The following is a 9,972-nucleotide window of genomic DNA, read 5'->3' as shown; positions in this document are numbered from 1 at the left end:
TATACTCTGGGAGATACTGCAATCGGTTGGGTTTCAAAATTGTAGAACATTGTTGATTTGTCTAGTTGTGAGGCAGAGTATATTGATGTGACATAGGCTACTAAGGAGATGATGTGGTTACAACCCTTTTTGCGAGAATTGGGTCAAGACTATGAGGGAAGTGTGTTGCAATGCGACAGTCAAAATGTCATTCATTTGGCAAAAAATCATGTTTATCATGGCAGGACAAAACATATACAGGTTCGTTATCATTTCATCCGGTCAGTTTTAGAAGATGGAGTATTAGCTCTTAAGAAGATTCCTGGGAGTGAGAATTCAGCTGATATATTGACGAAAGCTGTGACAAATGAGAAACTGAAATTGTGTGCAACTTCAGTTGGTTTTCTTAGTTAAAACACCGAATAGAAAGTCACTATTGATCGAGGGATGATGAAGTTAGTCTCCAAGTGGGAGATTGTTGAGTTATGGATGGAGTTTATACTTATAATAAACCCTACATTGTTAATTAGAGTTTATTGGGTTTTTTTTGTTTTTGGGCTTGGGCCTGATCAAAGTTATTTAGGTTTATTACATGAATGTTTACCTTATAAATATGTGATTATTAAGGGTTTACATTGTTAAGACGGAATTTTAGAGAGATAAAGTGTGAGGCAAAAACATTGTATTCATTTTTCTTTACAGTGAAATTCTGTGGTAGTTGGAGTGAATTTAGCTCAATTTGAGTGAAACACTATAAATCTGTGTGTTCTTGTATTCTTCTTTCCTGTGTTTTTTACAGATTGTTTCAAGCTGGTCGGATTTGGGAGATATAAATCCTAACAGATAGAAGAAGAAAAATGTCAAAAAGTCTTTTATTTGCTCTGCCGACTACAGTTCCGAGTTCATCTTCAACGGGAAAGTGGTTGATCGGTGACTGCCGTTCTTTTGGAAATCCCAATCCGTCTTTACCTACTCGCCACATAATGCAGCCGCTATCCCGGAAAGTTCTCCGGCCCTTTCTTCCTCCAGTCTGCTGTAGTAACAATCTAACTTTCGAATTCAAGAGTGGTCAAAGGTACTTGTATTTTCTTCCTAAATTAATTAGCTTTCGTTTTTTTCTTCTGCAATTTACCTGAATGGAAGGGTTTTCAGTGTGCATGGATTCCATGAAATTGAGCTGCAAGTGCGAGACTACGAACTCGATCAATTTGGTGTCGTAAACAATTCTGTCTATTCAAGTTATATTCAACATGGTAACAACTATCATTGTTCAATCAATCTAATAAAATATGCTGTGTTTTCATGTATATAATATAAATGGTTTGTTATTCCCTCTTCCTAAAGGTAATCACGAATTGCTGGATCTGATAGGAATAAACCCAAATGATGTTGCTAATTCAGGCGAGGCCCTAGCTTTCTCTGAGATGACACTAAAATTCCTCAATCCACTAAGAGTAAGAACTATATATGATGGGGATTTTTCGAAAATTGAAAAGTAATCTGAATGACCCTTAATCAATGTATATGTTATCTAGAGTGGAGACAGGTTTGTTATCAAGGTGAGAATATGGAATTCATCAGCAGCCCGATTATACATTGAAAACTCCATCTTCAAGTTGCCAGATTATGAGGTTTAATTTCTTCAATACATGTTAATTTGTTGATTAACATCTTTTGTTCAATAACATGAATCATGCTTAATTTGTTTCTTTTCTTGTTAAACAACAGCCTATTCTTGAAGCGAAAACAACTGTAGTTTGGCTTGGCAAGAACTATCGACCTGTCCGATTCCCTGCAGATTTTAGGTCCAAATTCGTCAAGCTTATTCGACAAGAGGATCAATCCAACTAAAACTAACATCTGCATACTGGAAAAAGAGCTATGTTATTAATTTCATTGTATTAGGACTGAAAGATTTCAAAATAACATTATCTTCATTAGGATTATAAAGAGAATTAAACCTAAGTAGAAGAGATAATTACTTGTAAAACAATAGGATTACAAAAGATATGTGATATTTATCTGGATATTGAGAATCTGATTATATTGTCTTGATTTAGTTCTCTAATATGGGACCTGTTTGTTTTTGTATCGGTTTCTGGTTTAAGCAATGATCATTTGATTAAATTGGGTTTTAATTATTGTGACGCATGTTGAAGATCATTTGGGTTTGCAATAAATTGCAAAGAAATGGCTAGGGAATATATTTTTTGGAGTATAAACCAATTCAGAAACCTAAGGATACAAATTTAGAGGATCAATGATATTGATTAGATTATTTATTATTATACAGTCTTAGATAAATTTGGCAAGTTATAAGTCTTTTACCTAAAACATCAAATTTCTCATTTTTAATAAGACTCTCTTATATGATTTAAAAGGGATAATGCATGATGACCACTTGAGGAATAAATTTGGGTAAAAAAAATATGATGATGATGAAAAAGTCTAAAATTGGAATTACATGAACTATTGTTTCAAGAGATTTTTCTTAATAAAGAATTTTGGATTGTATAATTTTGATTACTTGGTGTTTGTTTGGATATTTTTGTACTCATTTGGTGTCGATTCAGATTACTTGACATTTGTTTGGACAATTATATCGTATTGTTTAAGTTGTTTATATGGGATGATTGAGAACCTTATCAATTGCATTTTGTGGACAATTTCTGTCGCTCACAGTTTTATTTAGTTTGTACTGGCACTTATTTAGACTAGATTATCATATTATCGACCGTTTTGCCCTTTCACATCAATGTGGATATGTTTTCAGTCAAAATTAAACTTAAGATTTCAAGTATGACAATAGTTTAATTAGATTTGATCTTCACATTCTTCCAATAGATGAATTGATTATTTGTAAGGTCAAAGCTATTTTATGGACAATGATCAAAACAAAGGAATTGATATGGCATTAAGGTGTAGTCTTTAAATTAAATTGTGAGAAAGTACTCCATTTTCTTTACTAGAAATGTGTAGCACTAAAATTAAGAGTCTAAATAGTTGAATTCAATTTGTTTGTACACTAAAATGCATAATCAAACTATTGACTTAGGTTTGAGTTCTCAACCCGGATTTAAGTTTATTAGTTGATTAAAAAATTGGTTTCATCGATAAAAAAAAGTATTACTAAATAATATATATATAATCTGCTTAGCAAGAAGAGTAATAATCAAAAGCTGTATATTAATTGGTTTAGTATAAAAGAAAGTCATTTTAAAAAAAGAAAGTTTTTTTTACTATTATTATTATATTTTTAAAATATATTTTAATTTAATAATTGAATAACTTAATTATTGAGAGAGTTCTAAATATTAATTATTTGCTCTAAATTAATTAAGCAATGTGAAAAAATAACAATATAATTTTTAACGATTTGACTGTCACTAAATCAACCAACATAATCCATTTAGTTTGTCGCTTTGATTATTATTCATTTGTTGATCCAATCAGTTTAAATCAGTTTATTTAGGTGTTATCACATCCATGCACAAGTTTCTTTATAAGGGTAAAGAAAAAGTCTTTAAATAATTTGTAAAGAACATGATTTCTTAGTAAAGTGTTATTTTGGGTGTTAAAAACATGGAACATGTGGTTTGGTGGATGATTTGGATTGGGGATAAGATCAATCACACTTTTGAAGGAAATAAATAAATAAAAGCATTGTGATTATAAAAAAGATTTGTAACATTGGATATTTATAAAAGAAGGCCATGAAGCCACGTTGCTAGTTAAAGTATTTTAAACTCCATTGGTTACAAAAAAATATTAACTTTTTCCTTTGTTGTTTTAGTGGGGTTGGACTTTCAAGTTTCTAGCCTAATAATTAGGTAGGAGAAGGGATTCATGTTACTTCATATAATTGAGGTGTTTTGAACTCTAATTAATTTTGTATGCTCAATGGACTGTTAATTATAATTAATGAATTAATATAACCTCCTATTTAATTGTAAAATTATTGACTTAAAGGGAATGTATGATAGTAGTTGTGCAAAGAACCAAAATCATAGTTAAATTCTTGAACCTTAGATATATGATCTCTTAAATAATTTTAATATTAGTGTTGTCACAAAATCGATATCACATATGTTGTGTGACATATGTGTTTATTCATGTATTGCCCGAAAGATGTGCATAACGTTACATTCATGGTACTCTTGATCAATCTTGACCATGGTCTCCACTTTTATTCATCATCTATAGTCACTCTAGGTTCGTATACCAATTTTGATTATGGTGAATGTCCGGATACCAAACGGTCCTAATTCGGGTTATTGTGTGTTTCTAGGAGATAATTTAGCCTCTTTTGATTCACTCGATGTCATACAATCTTATCTCATTCTAATGAAAGTGGTTGAGTAAAGGGTAATCAATATGGTTTCAGAATCATGTTAATTGAGAAACCTTCTATGGAAACTTAATTATCTAATCTAGAAGTCTACTTTTTGTTTATCGTGAAAATGTTAGTGCGGTGTATCTTGATGGAAACTTAAATAAACATCTACGTACTAAGTATATTAAGATTGATATTCATTTCATTCGCGAAAAAGTGGCTTGTGTTCAAGTTCAGGTGTTACATGTCCTATCACGTTCTCAAATTACCGATATCTTTATTAAAGTTCTTCCATTTGTATTATTTGAAAATTTTTGTGACAAAGTCAGAGTTTGAGGACTCCCCATTTTTCATGTATACATATAAATTGGACATTTGTTTAATTTTTTTTAAGAAAATACATAACAACAATGACATGGAATAAATAATTATTAGATAAATGTCGATGATAAAGATAAAAGAGACATTTTAAAATAGTCACGATAACGTTATTTGTGTCCTAAATGTGTGATAGAGAATTGGCCATGATTCTAGAAATATATTTATTGCGTACAAAAATATGTCACGGCAGTCGTATAAGGGATGGATGGACCATCAAAATAAAGGTCTTTCTCCACAATAAATATATAAAATTAATCCTCCACGTGTACACATCTGAGTGGTCGTTCATTCTTCTACAAACCGATTACCACAAACAATTACTTTGATTCATTTAGGATTTTATCGATCACACACCGTCCTCGTCGTCTTTCTATTTTTATTTATTTCGAAAGATTTATCATCCACTCATTCATTTTAATCAATTATAATAATAAAAACAAACAATGGGTTTCTTTATTTTTAATAATTAAGAGTATTTTTTTTATTCATAATTAAGAAATTTTCAAAAATTAAAATTACAAATAATTTTATAAGCTTAATATACTATATTATTTTATTGATAATCATTTAAATTATTATATATATTATATAGTAAATGTGTAATTATTTACGTGTATAATTTTTTTTATTTAATGTTTAAAGTTAACATAATCTCATAATTATATTTTTCTCTTTAATTTAATTCGTTTTAAGTAAAAAATTAATTTAAAAAAATATGTACAAATTGAATACAATAAAATAATTAATTGATTCAAAAATCTTAAGATATTTAAGAAAACTAGTAAGATCTCTATACGAATCCACAAGTTTTTCGTATCTAATTTCCGACATCGTCGTGACAATGACATTGTGAATTCCTTAACGGCCTATTTTCGTTGTTAAAAGTTCTTCGATTTTTTTCAACTAGATAGTCAATTAGAAAATTATAAGAATAGAGACTCATCATATAAATATTATACCAAAACTTATTTTTTCAATTATAGAGAATTAACATGACGCACATAATGATAACATTTCATTTTCATTCAAAACGCTTTTAGTGAGAATTAAACTCGTAATATTTTTTTCTTTTATATCAATTTTTTATAATAAATAATAAATTGTATTAATATAAAATATATTTCTAACAAAATCTTATCTTCTCCCACTTTTACTCTTCATGATTAGTTAGGACTTTGAGATGAGATATCTCTTACGTGATAACCCAACGAACAACAAAAATACAATTAAATTATTATCTATGAATCAACTTAATTAATTCATTAGTATTTGTAATGTAATCTCTTTTTTTTCTTCGTTTTCTAAACTAAATTTATTAAAAACACTAATATTCATATTTGTTTTTTAAAACTAACTATTTTATATATAAAAAGTTAAGTCCACATAAAATATCTTAATCCTTGATTGACATATGTTATAAGAATTTATTCATTAGACTAGTTTAACCCAACATCAAACATTCATAACTTCAACTCAAATTTTGTTATGTATATTTTGAGAAACCCATAAATTAAGACTCAATATTAACTCACTTCAAACAAGGCCTTACAATTAAAAAACATGAAAACATATATAAAAAATAATTTTAATTATTGTATACAGAGCAATTTGTCTTATGATTGGATACACGAAGAGTGCTGACTCACCAATCCCACCCAAATCTTAAAAAAAAAAAATTAATTAATTAATTTCTTAAATAAATAAATAATCTTTTCCAATTCCAGCAATTAGTGACGTGTATAGGTAATGTTAAGGAAAGCAGCCAATAATAAACTTCACGTAATATATCTAAACTTAAACTTATGTATTTACTTTATTACCCTCATCTTCAACCTTTCACCATACCACCACCATTATAAATACACTTCATTCTCTCTCTCCTCTTCTTCCCCTCTCTCTCTCTCTTGTTCTTGATTTTGCCAAATTTTCAACTATGGAAATTCCTGAGCTTAACCTAATAAGCAATTTTGAAGCGGGTGTTAATTGTTTACAAAACCCATCTCTTTTTTCTCGTTTTCAATCATTTCCAGAAAGTTATAGTTTTTGGAAATGGGGAGCACTTATTCTTGCATTATTAGCAAGTTTCAGATGTATAATCTTTAGAATAAAGTTTTTAATAATAGCTATCTCAAACAAAGTTAAACTCTTTGCTGCTTCTCAACCTCCGATCCAGCTTTTTGGAGACGATTTTGATTCTGACTCCGGCGATGATGATGATTCCGGTGATGATTCTGGTGAGGATTCAGACGACGACATCAACTCTTTCTATCGTGTGCCATCTGATGAAGATTTCTCTGTCTGGGATCGATTCTCGTTATCAGATTTAGCTTCTAGCAAAGGGGTTGTGAGATTTTGGGATAGTTTAGGGTTAGGACTTGATTTTGAAGATGATGATTTCTCTGATAATGTTGTTTCGGTTTGGGATCTGAATAAAATTGATAATAGCCGGAAAAGATTGCAGATTCCGGCGACGTCGATGGCGGCGCCGGATTTGATTCTTTCGGGTTCTTCATACGATAGACGGATGGGACTGAATACTTCATCAATATTGGCTGAGTGGTCGCCGGCGAAGGCGACGGTGACGTCGACGGCGGCGCCGTCACTTCGGCGGCGGAGCAAGGTGGGTGGGATTGGTGAGAAGGATTCTGCGTTAAATGTAAGCGATATGAGAAACGTTAAGTCGCCGTTAATGAAATTGACGGAATCTGACGGGGAAAATTGGTGGCGCTGTTAAATTAATGTTGACAGTTGACTGGAGGGTAAAATTGTCAATTTAAATAATTAGGAAATTCATTTTACTGTTGTTAAAACAGACAAGGCAATGTAAATACTTCTTTATTATGTTATTACTATTATTATAATCACGTCTTTTACTTTTCATATTTTTTTCTTTGTCTGTTTTGTGTATTTATTTTTATTTATTAGTTCCTAAAATAAATAAATTAAAAAGTATTTAAACTTATTTTGAAGGATTTTTCTGTAAAAGTGTTGTGTACAAGTCATATTTTATTATAATAGAAAAGTGGCTTTTTTAAATGTATCTTGACCAAATTATATTGACTCATTTAATACTTTTTGAATAATCAAAATAAAATTCTAAATAAATTTAATAAAAGCTAATCAAATAAATTATTTTCTAACAAAAACAAAATTAAAATCATGTAATTATTTTATTTTTTAAAATATATTATTTAAATATTAATTTAAGAGAAAATGATTGGGAAAGAAATATTGAGGGAGGAAATGATGTGGTGCAATTTGATGTCAAAAAAAAAATAACAAAATTTCTCTCTCTTCTCTTTTTCCTCACCTTTTATCTTTTTTTCAACTAGTGATGTAGTGACACATCATTCTCTCCCTCAAGTTCTCTCTCTTTATCACTCCTTTTAATTTAAAATTAAATATTATTATATAATATATTAACACCATTTTCATTCAAATTAAATTTTTATTGATAAATTATTATTATTGAGTAATTTATAATATATTACAATAGTTTAAGTGATAAAAATAATTTATAAGAGTTTTATATGTAATATTAAATATTTTAATTTTCATTCTTATTAAAAACGTCTTAAATTGAAGTGATAAATCAGATTGTCTTAAATTGAAGTGATAAATCAGATTCTAACAAATTTAAGCTTGTGTATATATATATAAATAATTAACCTATTGAGTTAATGAATAGTAATTTTATTGTTTGGTTTAGTTATATGGTTGTTTAATGGATTTCTAAGGATATCTTCATTAAATCAATTTATGTCTTGTATCTACTACATTAATGATGTTTAATAGACAATTTCAATCATTCATTAATTTATTTCCTTTCTCTTATATTTTATATTTATAAATATGAACTTTAGAGTACTGCAAAGACAATTATTTGCTTGTTATTTTAATATATGTTTCGGACCAGCTCCAGCTGCACCGGCCAAATCAAACGTCAACAACACTATTATTGAAACTTAAATTATAAAGAAAGTGATATGTCTAGGCTTTATTTGATCTTTGGGTTATTTAAAAAATATATCATTTGATATAAAATGGATTATAAATAAAATCACAAATGTATATTATATATATATATTGAATATTTAATGATATGATTAAAGAAGTGATAATTGATTAAACAGCATATTATATTTGATTTAATTAAACTTCTATTTAATAAAAGAAGAAATGTGATTTAAAAATTTAAAATTAATTTAATGATAACATTAGAAGTACAAAGATTTAAAATAACACAATAATGTAACTAATTACTAGTGTTAGGTAAATCCTTTAAAGGCAGTTAGCAAGCATGGGGAACACAATAGAAACATAATGATTATTGAAAAATTATTGTTTCTTGTGAATTATAAGAAAGGGAAAGTTCAATGTATCAATTGGTTAAATTATCTTCAAGTCTTAGGTAGTTTAGTGTAAAAGCTAAAGAAAATGAGAACCAAAATTATGATTACTTTTTATTTTATTATTTTTTTGACATATTTATAGTCTTCTATTCCATTCCCATATGAACATTTATTTGGAGATTGTAAAGACTTTGATTTTTATGGGCTTTTGACTAAAAATTATATATGGGTCAAAACTTTGAAAGTAATCACATTATTATGATAACTTTCTTAATATAAATTTTAATATTAATATGATAATTTTGTTAATGTTTCTTTATGGAAGAGGTTGTGTTTATGTTTTCTATCATAATTTGAGACTTTTTTTTCTTGATGGTAACTTATAAAGTAATAGCTTCTACTCAATTAATTTTTGTTGGGTTCTTTTTATATTTTTTGGGACAATTACAATAAAGGTGGATAGATGAAATTGTTATATTATTTAAAAATAAAAAAAATAAATGCCAAAAATAGTTCATATTTGCCTTGGTCTTAATTTTTCCTACTGGCTACATCATAAAGGGTTGACACATTAGTTTCAACACTAGTGTTTTAAATTGATTAAAATTGAGTTCAGACTTTTTAAAACTAAATTATTTTGTTATTGTTTTTTAAATAAACTTAATTTACGGTTGGAACGTAGTTATTATTATTTTTTTCTTTTTATATTTTAATTTTTTTATTATTAATATGATTTATTATTAAAAAAAACTAAATTCAATTATTTATATATTTAAATTATTATTTTTATATAATATAATTATTATTATAATTTTAATTATATTTAATTTCTTTATTTTATTTTTTAACATTTTTGAAATTTTAAATATATAATTATTTTTATATATTATATTAAGTTATATTTATATTATAAAATAAATATTTATT

At 27.7% G+C, this 9,972-nt stretch overlaps 2 protein-coding genes across 2 annotated transcripts; both read left to right on the top strand.

Moving 5' to 3' along the window:
* Window positions 1-836: 836 nt before the first annotated feature.
* LOC124917979 (acyl-acyl carrier protein thioesterase ATL3, chloroplastic-like) lies at window positions 837-1,830 on the top strand. Its single transcript, XM_047458242.1, has 5 exons — window positions 837-1,054; window positions 1,123-1,232; window positions 1,324-1,433; window positions 1,515-1,610; window positions 1,708-1,830. The coding sequence occupies exons 1-5, from the start codon at window positions 837-839 to the stop codon at window positions 1,828-1,830; spliced, it is 657 nt and encodes a 218-aa protein (XP_047314198.1).
* Window positions 1,831-6,597: 4,767 nt separating this feature from the next.
* Window positions 6,598-7,571, top strand: LOC124917992. Its single transcript, XM_047458258.1, has one exon. It carries the CDS (start codon window positions 6,627-6,629, stop codon window positions 7,425-7,427), a length of 801 nt encoding a protein of 266 aa, XP_047314214.1. The 5' UTR covers window positions 6,598-6,626; the 3' UTR covers window positions 7,428-7,571.
* The last annotated feature ends 2,401 nt before the right edge of the window (window positions 7,572-9,972 follow it).

This window comes from Impatiens glandulifera, unplaced genomic scaffold (genome assembly GCF_907164915.1).
Source record: "Impatiens glandulifera unplaced genomic scaffold, dImpGla2.1, whole genome shotgun sequence".
NCBI lineage: Eukaryota > Viridiplantae > Streptophyta > Magnoliopsida > Ericales > Balsaminaceae > Impatiens > Impatiens glandulifera.
The sequence above is the reverse complement of the archived record's forward strand: the minus strand, read 5'-3'. Positions and strand labels throughout refer to the sequence as shown.